At 44.4% G+C, this 16,010-nt stretch overlaps 1 protein-coding gene across 3 annotated transcripts; it reads right to left on the bottom strand.

Annotated features, from left to right (window-relative positions):
• Positions 1–676: 676 nt before the first annotated feature.
• Positions 677–15,265, bottom strand: LRR1 (leucine rich repeat protein 1). Of its 3 annotated transcripts, XM_030810108.1 has the most exons (5): positions 14,759–15,265; positions 13,625–13,732; positions 12,820–12,918; positions 7,198–7,919; positions 677–1,093 (listed from the first exon to the last, which is right to left on the bottom strand). In XM_030810108.1, the coding sequence occupies exons 2-5, from the start codon at positions 13,628–13,630 to the stop codon at positions 853–855; spliced, it is 1,068 nt and encodes a 355-aa protein (XP_030665968.1). In that variant the 5' UTR covers positions 13,631–13,732; positions 14,759–15,265; the 3' UTR covers positions 677–852. The 3 variants fall into 3 exon arrangements, with proteins under 3 accessions (XP_030665968.1, XP_003267693.1, XP_003267694.1); XM_003267645.4 differs by lacking the exon at positions 13,625–13,732 and having other exon boundaries at positions 14,759–15,015; XM_003267646.4 differs by lacking the exons at positions 7,198–7,919; positions 13,625–13,732.
• Positions 15,266–16,010: the final 745 nt, after the last annotated feature.

The following is a 16,010-nucleotide window of genomic DNA, read 5'->3' as shown; positions in this document are numbered from 1 at the left end:
CCATCCCACCCAATCCCAAGGCATGGTGACTCAAGCCTGTAATCCCAGCACTCTGGGATGCCCAGATGGGGGGATCATTTGAGGTCAGGAGTTCGAGACCAGCCTGGCCAACATGGTGAAACACCGTCTCTACTGAAAAATACAAAAAATTAGCTGGGTATGGTAGCGTGTGCCTGCAACCCCAGCTACTCAGGTGGCTGAGGCAGAGGTTGCGGTGAGCCGAGATCACGCCACTGCACTCCAGCCTGGGAGACAGAGAGAGACTCCATCTCAGAAAAACAAAAACAAAAAAAGAAATCACAACAATTACTATGGGAACATTTTAAAAAATTATAAAACCTAAAGACTTTCCTGAAACAATTCCTACTTTTTGCTTGGTAAATGTAAATTCCACATGTAGAATAATGTATCTGAAAAACACAAAAAGTGGTATGCTTAAAAACTTACATATAATTTCATAATAAACAAGTTTTCACTATAATTTAGGATATATTAGTTCTCCAACGGATATTTTCTGCGTACAGAAACTCAGATGTGTTTAACTGAAATGCAAGAAGAAAGTTGATAAAATTCTTATGAACAGAGTAACTGGGATCAATATCTGTTTAACATTAAAAGATAACTTTAGGGTGAAATAAACACAAGTGCAATAAATTAAAAAAAGTTAACACCACAGTAAAATTAAAATTGGTTTTAATAAAAGTTTTGGAGTCATTTAAATGAGTAACTATACACATTCCTCCTCTCCAGCAAGTATACAGAAATCATCCCTTACTCCAATTTGATGCTGCTAAATCATACATGCACCCCAAACTGATCTGTTATTGAAATTTCTTTTTCAGGTCTCACTCATTACTTTAACATATCAGAGGAATTTACATAACAGCCTAGAGAACAGAAATAAGAGATAATAGGTGCTTCAGTACCACCCATATTATCTACTAAGACCACAGTGTGGGCAACAGAATGCAGATTCATGGTAGTAGTTCCTTGAATGAAAGAGTTCAGACAGAATCTTCCACAAACACAAATTTTTGCAGTATCCAAATCTTGGCAGAGATGGAATGGAATGATATGAGAGCCATATGGAATCCTATTGGAAAGAATGATAAAAATATTTTATAACATGTTACTAGATTCAGGACATGAATTATTAGGACACGGAATTGTAACAATGAAAAATAAAATTATTAAGTGATTAGTATATTTAAAATATACTAAAATACAACATATGACATATTGTAAACTTCAGATACCACACCATAAAATATCTTCCAGCACAACCACTTAATAGCATAACTCCCTAAATAGAATGAAAAAGTCACCTGTCCTTTAAATAGGCTCTTCCAGGGATCAATTGTTCAAAAGAGAAATTTAAACTCTGTAAGACAAGTTTAAAATACATGTTACTTGGGACATGAGTTTTACTTTAGTGGCTGGGCAAGTAAGGCTAACCTTACCTTGCTTAAGGCATTTCACTCTCACACTTAAAACCCTTCAATGGTGCCCAAGTCAAACTTTTGATTTTTATTTTTTGAGACAGAGTCTCGCTTTGACACCCAGGCTAGAGTGCAGTGGCGCGCGCTCTTACTGCAATCTCTGCCTCCTGGGTTCAAGCAATTCTTCTGCTTCAGCCTCCTAAGTAGCTGGGATTACAGGCGCCTACCACCACGCCCAGCTAATTTTTTTTTGTATTGTATTTTTAGTAGAGACGAGGTTTCACCATGTTGGCCAGGCTGGTCTCGAACTCCTGACTTCACGTGATCCGCCTGCCTCAGCCTCCAAAAGCGCTAGGCTTACAGGTGTGAGCCACCGAGCCTGGCCCAAACTTTTTTTTTTTTTTTTGAGATGGAGTCTCGCTCTGCTGCCCAGACTGGAGTGCAGTGGTGCAATCTCGGCTTACTGCAACCTCCCCCTCCAGGGTACAAGCGATTCTCCTGCCTCAGCCTCCCAAGTAGCTGGGATTACAGGCACACGCCAACATTCCCGGCTAATTTTTATTTTTTATTTATTTATTTATTTTTTGAGATGGAGTCTCGCTCTGTCTCCCAGGCTGGAGTGCAGTGGCACAATCTTGGCTCACTGCAAGCTCCGCCTCCCGAGTTCATGCCGTTCTCCTGCCTCAGCCTCCCGAGCAGCTGGGACTACAGGTGCCTGCCACCATGCCTGGCTAATTTTTTGTATTTTTAGTAGAGGCAGGGTTTCACCATGTTAGCCAGGATGGTCTCGATCACCGCCTTGGCCTCCCAAAGTGCTGGGATTACAGGCTTGAGCCACCGCATCCGGCCTGGCTAATTTTCACATTTTTAGTAGAGATGGGGGTTAACCATGTTGGCCAGGCTGGTCTTGAACTCCTGACCTCAAGTGATCCGCCCACCTCGGCCTCCCAAAGTGCTGAGATGACAGGCAAGAGCCACTGCGCTGGGCCTTGAGGTCAAGTTTTTAAATCATCTACAAGACACTAAAAGACAGTCTTGAGATTGCCTGCCCACTGCCCAAACCTCCCCGCTAAACACAACCATGCTCCTCCAGCCACTTTGCCTCCCACACAGTGTCTTGTTCTTTGTTGTTTCTCTAGTCTCTAGCTTAGGCTGGCACATAATAGGTGCTCAGATATTTTTCAACAAATAAACAAGCCTAGTCTTATAACTTAAAATGAGAGTTTAAAACCCTATCAGAAAAGTCTGAAAAGATACACATTTCAAATAAAAAAACAGCGGTTACCTTTGGTACGGGAGCTAGGATGGCCCTATTTGCAATTTTTAAATTTTTCATAAAAAGACTTATTAATCTGTTGCTTAAGTAACCATTTTTTTAAAAACTCTGCCAGGGAGTGTCTCCCACATGTTTACATTAATCTCTTTCAGGATAGATGGTTCTAGATTGAGGAAACAGATAACAGTTAAAAACTGTATTTTCTATCTGACATAACTTAAATTCCCACATATTTTCCTAATAGATCATAACTGTATGCTTGTAACCAGTAGTTAGAGCCATTTATCAACAGCTAGATAATAGGTATTGGTGTCACAACTTTAAATCTATATACTTTTTAAAACAAGGGAGCTTAAAACATGCAAAATTACACTTCAACAAAGGTTCGGTCATCTTACAAGAAAGCTATATTAATAGGGGTAAGATTTAAAAAGCAATATAAATGCTATAATGCGAAATCATTCAGCACTAATAAATTACTATTCTGCCAAATTGTGCCTTGCCAATTATATCATATTTTGATCATCTATTTTTTTCCTTCCAACTTTGTACTTTTTTGAGTTGGACTTCAGCATGTTTTTACCTGATCATTTAGCCAAACTTGTTATAGTCTTTTCAAATCAAAACTATAACATTTCTCATTTGGACATAATTTTCAAATTTGAATAAACACAATCTACAATTTCTTTCTTCCTTTTTTTTTTTTTTTTTTTTTTGAGACGCAGTCTCACTCTGCAGCCCAGGCTGGAGTGAGGTGCTACGATCTCGGCTCACTACAACCTCCACCTCCCGGGTTCAAGCAATTCTCCTGCCTCAGCCTCCCCAGTAGCTGAGACTACAGGTGCCCGCCATGACACCCGGTTAATTTGTGTATTTTTAGTGGAGACAGGGTTTCACCATATTAGCCCCACTGGTCTCAAACTCCTGGCCTCAAGTGATCCACCCACCTCGACCTCCCAAAGTGCTGGGATTACAGGCGTGAGCCATTGCGCCCAGCCTTATAATTCTTACAATTTCTTTTATGTATGTCTTAGAGAAACAATAGCCTCAGGTGTACCTCACTGCCAAAAGATACCATTTGGAGTTCCCTCAAATCAGTGGATTTAACCTGAATCATCAGTATCACCTCTGGTGATTTTATTTAATTAACTGATTGATTGATTGATTGAGACGGAGTCTCAATCTGCACTCCCAAGCTGGAGTGCAGTGGTGCCATCTTGGCTCACTGCAACCTCTGCCTCCTGGGTTCAAGTGATTCTCCTGCCTCAGCCTTCTGAGTAGCTGGGATTACAGGTGCATGCCACTATGCCCAGCTAATTTTTGGATTTTTAGTAGAGACGAAGTTTCACCATGTTGGTCAGGGTGGTCTCAAACTCCTGACCTCGTGATCCGCCTGCCTCGATCTCCCAAAGTGCTGGGATTACAGGCGTGAGCCACCGCACCCGGCCTTCAGATGTTTTAAATGTTTCTCAGGTTATTCTAAATTTGAAGTAACATCTGAGAACCATTGGTTTAGAGTAAGAGTTCTTACATTGGGGATGGCCAGGAGAGAGGACTGGACTGGGTTTCAGTGGGAGCCAGGTTCCTTTTATGCAAAATTCTGTGTACTCATGTGTACAGTTTTCTGGATCCTTAACTTTGGTCAGTTTTAAGAGCGCCTCCCCCCTAAAAAAGTTAAGAATTTCTTATTTGAAATATGATCTTTCTACCATTTCATAGGCTCTCAGTAATACTTTGGTACACATCTTAACTTCCACACATGCGTTCAAGAAGCCTGAACAGGCTGGGCATGGTGGCTCATGTCTGTAATCTCAGCACTTTGGGAGGCCGAGGCAGGTGGATCACAAGGTTAGGAGTTTGAGACCAGCCTGGTCAACATAGTGAAACCCTGTCTCTACTAAAAATACAAAAAATTAGCCGGCCATGGTGGTGGGCACCTGTAATCCCAGCTACTTGGGAGGCCGAGGCAGGAGAACTGCTTGAACCCGGGAGGCAGAGATTGCAGTGAGCTGAGATCACGACATTGCACTCCAGCCCGGGCAACAGTGAAAGAGACTGTCTCAAAAAATAAAAAGCAGCCTGAACAATGGCTGAGCATGGTGGCTCATGCCTGTAATCCTAGGACTTTGGGAGGCCAAGCCAGGTGGATTGCTTGAGGCCAGGAGTTCAAAACCAGCCTGGCCAACATGGTGAAACCCCATCTCTACTAAAAATACAAAAAACTAGCCAGCCGTGGTGGTGGGAGCCTGTAATCCTAGCTATTTGGGAGGCTGAGGCAGGAGAATCACTTGAACCCGGGAGGCACTCCAGCTTGGGCACTGCACTCCAGCTTGGGCAACAAGAGCGAAACTCCATCTCAAAACAACAACAACAACAACAACAACAACAACAACAACAACAACAAAAAGCCGGAACAAAACGAATCTGGCGCTCAGGGTCTCATGAAACCAAATGCAGTTAGTGTTCAAAGACAAGGAGAAGAGAACCAATAGCTACTGAATCCTACTATATGCCAAATGCTTTGGCATTACATTAGCTCATTTATCATCACAACTCTATAAGGTGGGTATTATTGTTCCTGTTTCACAGCTGAGAAAATGGAATCAAAGAGGTTAAATAGGTCGGGTGTGGTGGCTCACGCCTGTAATCCCAACACTTTGAGAGCCTCACACCTGTAATTCCACCATTTTGAGAGACCAAGGCAGGCAGATCACCTGAGGTCAGGAGTTGGGAGACCAGCTTGGTCAACATGGTGAAACCCCATCTCTACTAAAAATACAAAAATTAGCTGTGCGTGGTGGCGCACGCTTGTAATCCCAGCTACTGGGAAGGCTGAGGCAGGAGAACTGCTGGAACTCGGGAGGTGGAGGTTATAGTTGAGCCAAGATTGTGCCACTGCACTCCAACCTGGGTGACAGAACAAGACTCCACCTCAAAAATTAAAAAAGTAAGGCCGGGCGCGGTGGCTCACACCTGTAATCCCGGCACTTTGGGAGGCCAAAGTGGGCAGATCACGATGTCAGGAGTTCAAGACCAGCCTGGACAACATAGTGAAACTCCGTCTCTACTAAAAATACAAAAAAAATTAGCCAGGTGTGGTGGCGGGTGCCTGTAGTTTCAGCTACTTAGGAGGCTGAGGCAGGAGAATCGCTTGAACTCGGGAGGCAGAGGTTACAGTGAGCTGAGATAGCACCACTGCACTCCAGCCTGGGTGACACAGTGAGACTGTCTCAAACAAATAAATAAAATGAAAATACAAAAATGAGCCAGGCATGGTAGTGGGTGCCTGTAATCCCAGCTACTCAGGAGGCTGAGGCAGGAGAGTTGCTTGAGTCCAGGAGGCAGAAGTTGCAGTGAGCTGAGACTGGACCACTGCACTCCAGCCTGGGCAACAGAGTGAGACCCTGTCTCAAAAAAAAAAAAAAAAGGCCGGGTGCAGTGGCTCAAGCCTGTAATCCCAGCACTTTGGGAGGCTGAGACGGGCGGATCACGAGGTCAGGAGATCAAGACCATCCTGGCTAACACAGTGAAACCCCATCTCTACTAAAAATACAAAAAAAAAAAAATTAGCCAAGCATGTTGGTGGGCACCTGTAGTCCCAGCTACTCAGGAGGCTGAGGCATGAGAATGGCGTGAACCTGGGAGGCGGAGCTTGCAGTGAGCCGAGATCACGCCACTGCACTCCAGCCTGGGTGACAGAGTGAGACTCCGTCTCAAAAAAAAAAAAAAAAAAAAAAAAAAGGTTAAGCCAGGAATCAAACCTAAGTCTGACTCCAAAGACCACCCTTCATCACTATGCCAACTCTCTAATTTTAGAGTACATCAAAATCACCTGGAAGACTCACTAAGACACAGATAGCTGGACTCCATTCTCAGTTTCTGATTCAGTAGGTCTGGAATGTTAGAATCTGCATCTCTAAGAAGTTCCTAGGTAATGCAGATCCTGCTGGTCAGGGGAGCACACTTTGAGAAACAATGCCATTCATTCATTTAACTACTTATTGAGTGCTTAATATATGCTAGGAGCAGGGGATACATGGTTCAGATCCTAGGGAAATAGTGGAGAATAAATCAACATCCATGTGCTCATGGATCTTACATTCTAGTGGGGAAAACTGACAGTAAACAAAAAAAATGTTTAAAAATATATAATAGGCAATGAATCCTATGACCAAAAAAAAAAAAAAAAAAAGATCAAGCAATGTAAGGAGGTAAGAAATAAAATTTAGATATAATGGACAGGTAAGACCTTTCTGGGATGACACTTGGGCAGAGAACTGAATGAAGTGAGGGAGTGAGCGATGAGACTTCCTGGAGAAAAATCATTCTAAGCAGAGGTAAGGAACAGCAAGAAGACCATTATAGCAAAGGGTCCGACTGTGCATAGTACTGTAAGCAATGTTAGATTTTATTACTCTGAGTTTGATGAGAATATTAGAATGCTATCAAAGACATCACATTACATGACTATTAAAATCTTACCTATTATGTAATACGGTTCGTGCAGAAGATTCCAATAAAGTTAATGGTGATTGCAGCTTTATTACTGGAAGGACTTTTGGTTGTTCAAAAGTATTTCCAAAAAGATCCAAGTATTCAAGGGATAAATTTCTAAATTCACTAGGCAAAAATGGAAGCTTATTTCGAGCTGCTGACAAAAAGCGAAGGTTTATTAGTTGTCCTATCTTGCAAGGAAATTGAATCAATTCATTATCGTCAAGTTTTAAATTCATAAGTTCCTGGAGCTGGCAAAACTGCACAGGGAGTGCCTTGATTTTGTTCTTGCTGAGGTCCAAACTCTGAAGTGACTTCTGGAGTGTAGAATGACACAAGGCTACACTAAATGACTCCAAGTGATTGTCATTCAGGTTAAGTTCTTGAAGGTGTATGAGGTCTCCAATTGTAGCTGGAAGCTTTTTTATATGGTTGTGACTCAAGTCTAATTTCCTAAGGTTTTTTAAGCAAAGCATACGCATATCAACTCGGACAAGCCCACAGTAAGAAGTCTGAAGATGTTCCAAGGAATATGGAAAGTTCTTACTTAGAGGATAGTCTTTTTTGGATGTGATAACCATTTTAGTTTTAAAGTTTTCAAATTCTGAAGTCTTCACTGGTGTGAGCGTTGAAACTGGTGTATCAACATTACAGCCTCTATGAGCCAGTCTCATAGCTGAAAGGAAACCTTTTAAACTGCTGGAATTGGCCTGAACAAATAAAAGTTGTAGAATTATAAATTCCACTGGAGATAATACATACATGCTAGTTCTTCCCATAACAAATTCTATAGCATTACTTATGAATGTGATACAATGATTTATTGAAATTGGCTGTAAAACTTTTTTTAGTACTTTATTTTGACTAAATTTCAAGTTTAAAAGTTTTTGAAAAAAAATTACATGGAGGGACACATTCTAAATAAAACTGTTCAAAGGGAAATCATGCCAACACTTTGGGAGGCTGAGGTGGGAGGATCACCTGAGCCTAGGAAGTAGAGGCTGCAGTAAGCCATGATAATATCACTGCCCTCCAGCCTGGGCAACAGAGTGAGACTGTCTCAAAAAACAAAAAATAACAAAAAGGGAAATCATAGGAGTATAAAATAAGATAGGAAATGACTGAATATTCCACTTAAGATTTGAGTTTAGGTGGGGCGCAGTGGCTCACGCCTGTAATCCCAGCACTTCGGGAGGCCGAGGCAGGTGGATCACTTGAGGTCAGGAGTTTGAGACCAGCCTGGCCAACATGATGAAGCCCCGTTTCTACTAAATATACAAAAATTAGCTGGGTGTGGTGGTGCATGCCTGTAATCCCAGCTACTGTGGAGGCTGAGCAAGGAGAATCGCTTGAACCCAGGAGGCGGAGGTTGCAGTGAGCCAAGATTGTGCCACTGCACTCCAGGCTGGGTAACAGAGCAAGAGTCCATCTGAAAAATTAAAAAAAAAAAAAAAAGAATTTGAGTTTAAGGCCAGGTGTAGTGACTCACGCCTATAATCCCAGAACATTGGGAGGCCAAGGCAGGCGGATTACTTGAGGTCAGGAGTTTCAGACTAGCCTGGCCAACATGGTGAAACCCCTTTTCTACTAAAAATACAAAAATTAGCCGGGCAATGTGGCACATGCCTGTAATCCCAGCTACTCAGGAAGCTGAGGCAGGAGAATTGCTTGAACCTGGGAGGCAGAGGTTGCAGTGAGCCGAGATCGCGCCACTGCACTCCAGCCTGGGCGACACAAGTGAAACTTGGTCTCAAAACAAAACAAAACAAAACAAACAAACAAAAAAGGCCGGGACTGGTGGCTGACGCCTATAATCCCAGCACTTTGGGAGGCCGAGGTGGGTGGATCACCTGAGGTTAGGAGTTTGAGGCCAGCTTGGCCAACATGGTGAAACCCCGTCTCTACTAAAAATATAAAAATTAGCGGGGCATGGTGGCAGGCGCCTGTAATCCCAGCTGCTTGGCAGGCTGAGGCAGAAGAGTTGCTTGAAACTGGGAGGCAGAGGCTGCAGTAAGCCAAGATTGCACTACTGCACGGCAGCCTGGGCGACAGAGCGACTCCATATCAAAAAAAAAAAAAAGCTAATTTTTGTTGGAACATGGAAGCTATGTAGAGCAAAAGATTGGAAATATAGTATGAGGACAGATTGCAAATGAGCTCAGATGCCAACGTAAAGTGGAGGGATTTTAAGTATGAAAGTTACATGACAAGAGCTAAATGCTATTTTGGTAGCACTGTACACAATGAACCAGAGTAGGGAAAAGTCTGGAGAAGACCTGGGTCAACTAGGTACAATAAAGCATACTGGCTCACAGACTTGGGAGTCACCCATGTAACAGCTGGACTATCAAATGGAAGGCAAGTATGACAGAAAACAGCAGAGGACTGAAATAAAGCCTTTATTTTGGGGATAGAAAAAAACGTTGCTGGAAGCAGGAGACAAAGAAGTGACGAAGAAAACTGAAGGTAAACCATAGTGCCCTGTCATAGACACCAAGAAAAGAAAGAGTTTTATTAAGAAAAGGGTAATTATCATTGTCAAATTCTACAGAGTGCAAAAATAATGAGAAATAATAATACTGTGATAGACAAGTAAAAAGATCACTGATCTCTGAGACAGTGTTTTTAGTAAACCAGTAAAAGTAAAGGTCAAAAGATAAAAAGTGGAGACAATGAATTCAGCCTTGTCTTTCTAGAAATTTTTTTCTTTTTTTAAAATCAGTAAGATCTCAGCTTGATTTTAGATAGAAAGGAAGAATTAGTGAAAGAATAAGCTGCAAGTCAAGAAAAAAATGAAAAATCACAAGGAGGAGATGGGACAAAATTATTCCATTCAATCCAAACTCTTTAGCTATCAAACTTTTAATGTTGCAGAGCACTTTGCTTGGAGTTAAGAATAATGCACAGTTGGGCCAGATGTGGTGGACCATGCCTGTAATTTCACCACTTTGGGAGGCCAACGTGGGCAGATCGCTTGAGCCCAGGAGTTTGAGACCAGTCTGTGCAACAAGGTGAAACCCTGTCTCTACCAGGACAAAAAAATTAGCCTGGTATGGTGTAGTGCCCCTATAGTCCCAGTTACTTGGGAGGCTGAGAAGGAAGGATCACCTGAGCCTGGAAGGTCGAGGCTGCAGTGAGCTGTGATGGTGCCACTGCACTCCAGCCTAGGTGACAGAGAAAAAAAAAGAAAAAAAGAAAAAAAAAACAAGGTCGAACAACGAGACATTGTTTCCACCCACCAGGAAGGGAAAGAGGAAAAGGGGAGAGGGCAGAAAAAAACCACCAGTTTTAAAATTCTAATGGTTTATATATATATTTTTTTGTTTGAGAAAGGGTCTTGCTCTGTCACCCATGCTGGAGTACAGTGGCACAATCATAGTTCACCAAAGCCCTGAACTTTTTTTTGAGACAGGGTCTTGCTCTATCAACCAGGATGGAGTGCAGTGGCTGCAATCACAGTTTACTGCAGCCTTGACCTTCCAGGCTCGGGTGACCCTCCACCTCAGCCTCCCAAGTAGCTGAGATTACAGGTGCACACCACCATGCCTGGCTAATTTTTTTGTAGAGATGGGGTTTCACCAAGTCACCCGGGCTGATCTTGAACACCTGGATTCAAGCAATCCACCCACCTAGGGCTCCCAAAGTGCTGGGATCATAGGTGTGAGCCACCGTGTCTGGCCTCCAGCTTCTAACTTATGGGATTAAGTGATCCTCCTGCCTTGGCCTCCCAGGTGTGAGCCACTGCACCCAGCCAGTTTATGGTATTTTTGTTTTGTTTTGTTTTGTTTGAGACAGGGTCTGGCTCTGTCGCCCAGGTTGGAGTGCAGTGGTGCAATCTTGGCTCATTGTAACCTGCGCCTCCCAGGCTCAAGTGATCCTCCCACCTCAGGCTCCCAAGTAGCTGGGAACACAGGTGTGAAAACCACGCCTGGCTAATTTTTTTTTTTTGTGGAGACAGGGTTTCACCATGTTGCCCAGGCTGGTCTTGAACTCCTGAGATCAAGTGATCCACCAGTCTTGGCCTTCCAAAGTGCTGGGATTACAGGTGTGAGCTATGGCACCCAGCCTCAGTTTATGTTTTTATAAGAATGATTACAGTCCGGGCACGGTGGCTCACGCCTATAATCCCAGCACTTTGGGTGGTCGAGGTGGGTGGATCACGAGGTCAGGAGTTTGAGACCAGCTGGGCCAACATGGTGAAATCCGTCTCTACTAAAGATACAAAAAATCAGCTGCGCATGGTGGCACGTGCCTGTAATCCCAGCTACTGGGAGGCTGGGGCAGGAGAATCGCTTGAACCCGGGAGGTGAAGGTTGCAGTGAGCCGAGATCACGCCACTGCACTCCAGCCTGGGTGACAGGGAGAGACTCTGTCTCAAAAAAAAAAAAAGAAAAGGAATGATTACAGTAGGGGCCGGGCGCGGTACACAAAAATTCACCAGGAGTGGTGGCACCCACCTGTGGGTTGCAGTGAGCCAAGCTCTTCCCACTGCACTCCAACCTGGGTGACAGAATGAGACTCCATCTCAAAAAAAAGAAAAAAAAAAAAAGAAAGAAGAATGATTACAGTAAATAAAATACAAGATGGTTCTAATTGAATTTTTTCCTCTTTTATTACAACAAACTTAGATTTGTAACCTGTGGTTTAGCTGGCAAACTGTAGACCTGTGCAGCTGCCATATAGAGTTCCAGTCTAAGAATACCCTAGGGCTCCATCTTCAGCACAGAAGCAAACCCAGTTTTCTTCCCATCCTGGGAATCTTACTGAGGCAGACTTTGCCCTTTGAGAAGGCACACAAGCGTATTTGGGAAGCTGCCTCTTGTGCCATTGCCTCTTCAAACAAGCCTGCAAGAGTCTGTCCCTGTTCAGCTATATGGGATATCAGAATGTGCAAACAGCCTTCTTTAAAGAAAATACAGGCCAGGCCGGGCACAGTGGCTCATGCCTGTAATCCCAGCACTTTGGAAGGCTGAGGTGGGTGGATCGCCTGAGGTCAAGGAGTTCAAGACCAGCCTGGTCAACATGGTGAAACCCTGTCTCTACTAAAGATACAAAAAAAAAAAAAATCAGCCACGCATGGTGGTGGGCGTCTGTAATCCCAGCTACTCGGGAGGCTGAGGCGGGAGAATTGTTTGAACCCGGGAGGTGGAGGTTGCAGTGAGCTGAGATCATACCGCTGCACTCCAGCCTGGGCAGCAAGAGCAAAACTCCATCTCAAAACAAAAACAAACAAACAAACAAAAAAAAGCAAGCAAGCAAGCAAGCAAATACATGCCAGGCCAAGTATGGTGGCTCATGCTTGTAATCCCAACACTTTGGGGGGCTGAGGCAGGAGGATCACTTGAGGCCAGGAGTTTGAGTCCAGTCTGGGCAACATCATATCAAGACTCCGTCTCTACAAAAAGTTATTTTAAAAATTCATCCGGGAGTGGTGAGGTACACTTGTAGTCCCAGATATTCAGGAAGCTCGCTTGAGCCTAGGTGTTCCAGGCTGCAGTGAGCTATGACTGTGCCACTGTACTTCAGCTTGGGTGACAGAACAAGACTCTGTTTCTAAAAAATAAAGAAAATACAGCCAAACATTAATCATTAATGTTTTTAATACCATACCTTACTTAGACAGATATCCACAGGAGGCTCCTTTAACCGAACAGTGGCTTTCCCCTCATCCACAAATTTGGTGAAGAATTGCTCAATGTTCTCCCTTAGCTGCATAAAACCAGTAGAAAAAAAGAACAAAACTAATTATTGTTACTCAGTAACATTTATTACAACTAGAATGTGCCAGTTACTTTGCCAGGCTTTGGTTTGGCTTTTAGTCCTTGAGTCTGAGTGTTTTCATTTTAAGTTTTAAAGCTTTTTTATCACGCCACTGCACTCCAGGCTGGGCAACAGAAAGAGACCCCTCAAAAAAAAAAAAAAACTTTTTTTTTTTTTTTTTTTTTTGAGACAGAGTCTCACTCACTCTCACCCAGGCTGGAGTGAAGTGGTGCCATCACTGCAACCTCCGCTTCCCAGGTTCAAGCAATTCCCATGACTCAGCCTCCTGAGTAGCTCGGATTACAGGTGCGTGCCACCATGCCCGGCTAATTTTTGTATTTTTAGTAGAAACAGGGTTTCACCATGTTGGCCAAGCTGGTCTAGAACTCCTGGCCTCAAGCGATCCACCTGCCTGGGCCTACCAAAATGCTGGGATTACAGGCATGAGCCACGGCGCCTGGCCAAATTTTAAAGTGTTTTTTTTTTTTAGCAGTTGGGAAGTTATACTCCTCATCTAGCTGGTGGTAGATGTTACTGCTCTGTCTGTCCAGTAACTCTCCTTTGAGAACAGGATCACCATGTTTTGAGAGAATGCTCCTCTTCTCCCATTCCAACTATGTAACTGTAGGAAGAGTTACCAATAGCAGTTACTTGCCTTCATAACTTCAGTCCACTAGCCTGGGGTGGGCACACCTCCCCGTAGGTTATATACAAACTCCATGAGAGCAGGAATCTTGTCTCCTTTGCTATTCTATCCTGAGTGCTAGAACGATGACTGACAATGGGTGCTCAAAAAAATTTAATGATTATCATCTATATAAATGGCATATTTAAAATTTAAAAAAGGCGGGCGTGGCTCAAGCTTGTAATCCAGACTTTGGGGCGAGGCGGGGATCACAAGTCAAAGATCGAGACCATCTGGCTACACGGTGAAACCCGTCTACTAAAAAAAAAAAAAAAAAAAAATTAGCGGGTGTGGCGGAGCTGTAGTCCAGCTACTCGGAGGCTGAGGCAGGAGAATGGCGTGAACCGGAGCGGAGCTTGCAGTGAGCGAGAGTGCGCCACTGCACTCCAGCTGGGGACAGAGCAAACTCCGTCTCAAAAAAAAAAAAAAAAAAAAAAAAAAAAAAAAAAAAAAAAAAAAAAAAAAAAAATTAATGATTGCTGTTGCATCTGCTTTAGATTTCAACAACTATTGATTCAGAACCCACTATGTACCAGGTACTCTAATAGGGGCTTGGGACATAGCAATGAATAAGACTGACAGGGTAACTACACTTAAAGAGTCAATAATCTGATGAGAGATAGTTATTAAACAAGTACTTATAAGCATAACAAATATCAAGACAAGGCAAGTGCAGGATGCTATGACCTGCTTTTTTAAGCTAGGGAAAATATTGTGGGAGAAAGAATTCACTGAAAAGAAGTGCAGTTATTTTACAGCTGGACAGCTGCTTCATTTAGAGTTGTTTCACGCAAAATTTCAGAAACTTGAAACAGGCGGGATTGCCATCCACTACTAAATAGCAACACCGTAAATTCAAAGTCATAAAAGTGGCGAGGAAAAATAGCGAAAAGGTACACTCTCAAAGCTTTCTTCTTTGGGGTCCGTAGGAAGACGTACAGGACCCTGGAGTCGGGCTGGTGGTAGGTCTCAGGGCTGGGAGTTCAGGAACCCCCAAGGCGGGCTCTCGTCTATGGAGCAGCCGGGCGCATGAGGACCGAGGGCGGCCCGCTTCTCAGCTTCAAGGAGAACGCGAGGCTGACAGGGCCTGCCCACTTCACGCACCTCATAGCGGGTCCCGCGCTTGTCCTTCAGGGTGGAGATGAGCAGGAAGGCTCGGGCGGGCGGCTGACTCCTGGAAGTCTGCTGACAGAGGCTCAACACGGCTCGGACGCCCTTGCCCCGGTTCCTAAGCCCCAAGGCGGGCAAGTGCCGGCTGATCACCTCCACCTCACAGTGTAGCTTCATCTTGCCCAACGGCCACAACCAGGTCAGCTGGCTTTGAAACTTCCTCCTTCCCGCCACCCGGTGCCGCCACCGGGGTCCTCGCGCACGCGGGCTGCCCACTGATCCGCCTGCCTGTTGGACTGGTCCGCGACTCGGGCTGTCTTAATACCGTGTCTGTATGAAGCCCGCGGGAAACGGCTTCCCATCTCCGTTAGCAGTGCCGGGTCCTCGCCGTGGTTGCGTACCGGGACTGACCACCTGAGATCCGGGGTAGCGCCCCGGAAACCGGCAATCGGCGGGGGCGCAACGTCTTTTCCCCCGAGCGCGCAGCTGGCAGCGGCGGTTATTTCTGTTTGGGGAAGATTCCAAGGGTTTCAGCTGTTGACGCTTTACGCGTTGCCGGCGCACGTCGGGCCGCTGTTTCCCGAGGGAAGGCAGGTGTGCCTCTGCGTTACAGGGAAAGGCACTTAGAACTGTCTGAGTGGCCCCGTAAGTCAGCGAGGGCGCATTTCCCGGCGCGGACGGGCTGCTGGTGGTTTTGGTGGCTGCTTTCCGGAGGCATACCTGGCACGTCGGAGGGGGGCTTTATATAGCTGTATTTGACTTGGCAATTCCTGCTGAACAAATAATTTTCCATGGCGGGTAGGGTGGATGGAGTGTGACTGGCTTAACTGCACCTAAGACGTGGAAAGACCGTCCAGACCGCACAAGGCCTTCGTACTCTTGATTTTCTTGATTGATTGAACTAGGACGGGGCCCGGCTGGGGAGTGGGAAGCGCCTGGGGAGCAAATGTTAAGGAGGCGCTCACTGTCGGGGTCGTAGTCTTGCCTCCTTAAAATTTGTGCTCTAGGCGCCTCTCACCTTAACCTAATCCTAGCCGTATATTAAACATTTTATTGTGTCTGAGTTATACTTCCGTAATGGTAAAATGACGTTCAGAAATACCGATTTTTCAATACAACTGTGACAAAGTGTGATTTATTCTCAAATGAGCGTCCCTATTTACATGTTGAACCTGAAGTGTTGTCGGTTAATTCCTCATTCTTTAAAACGTAACAGTTCCTGAAAAATAGTGATTAAAATAAAATT

Source organism: Nomascus leucogenys, chromosome 1a, assembly GCF_006542625.1.
Source record: "Nomascus leucogenys isolate Asia chromosome 1a, Asia_NLE_v1, whole genome shotgun sequence".
Taxonomy (NCBI): Eukaryota; Metazoa; Chordata; class Mammalia; order Primates; family Hylobatidae; genus Nomascus; species Nomascus leucogenys.
Note: the sequence above shows the minus strand (reverse complement) of the source record. Positions and strands in the feature narration are given on the sequence as shown.

What these genes read in the sequence shown, in the direction of transcription:
- LRR1 (XM_003267645.4), bottom strand. Translation starts at nt 14,941, where the DNA reads ATGAAGCTACACTGTGAGGTGGAGGTGATCAGCCGGCACTTGCCCGCC. An exon ending in AGCGCGGGACCCGCTATGAG is followed by an intron (nt 12,919 to 14,758) that starts GTGCGTGAAGTG and finishes GGTTTTATGCAG; the next exon opens with CTAAGGGAGAACATTGAGCA. An exon ending in TGGATATCTGTCTAAGTAAG is followed by an intron (nt 7,920 to 12,819) that starts GTATGGTATTAA and finishes TTATTTGTTCAG; the next exon opens with GCCAATTCCAGCAGTTTAAA.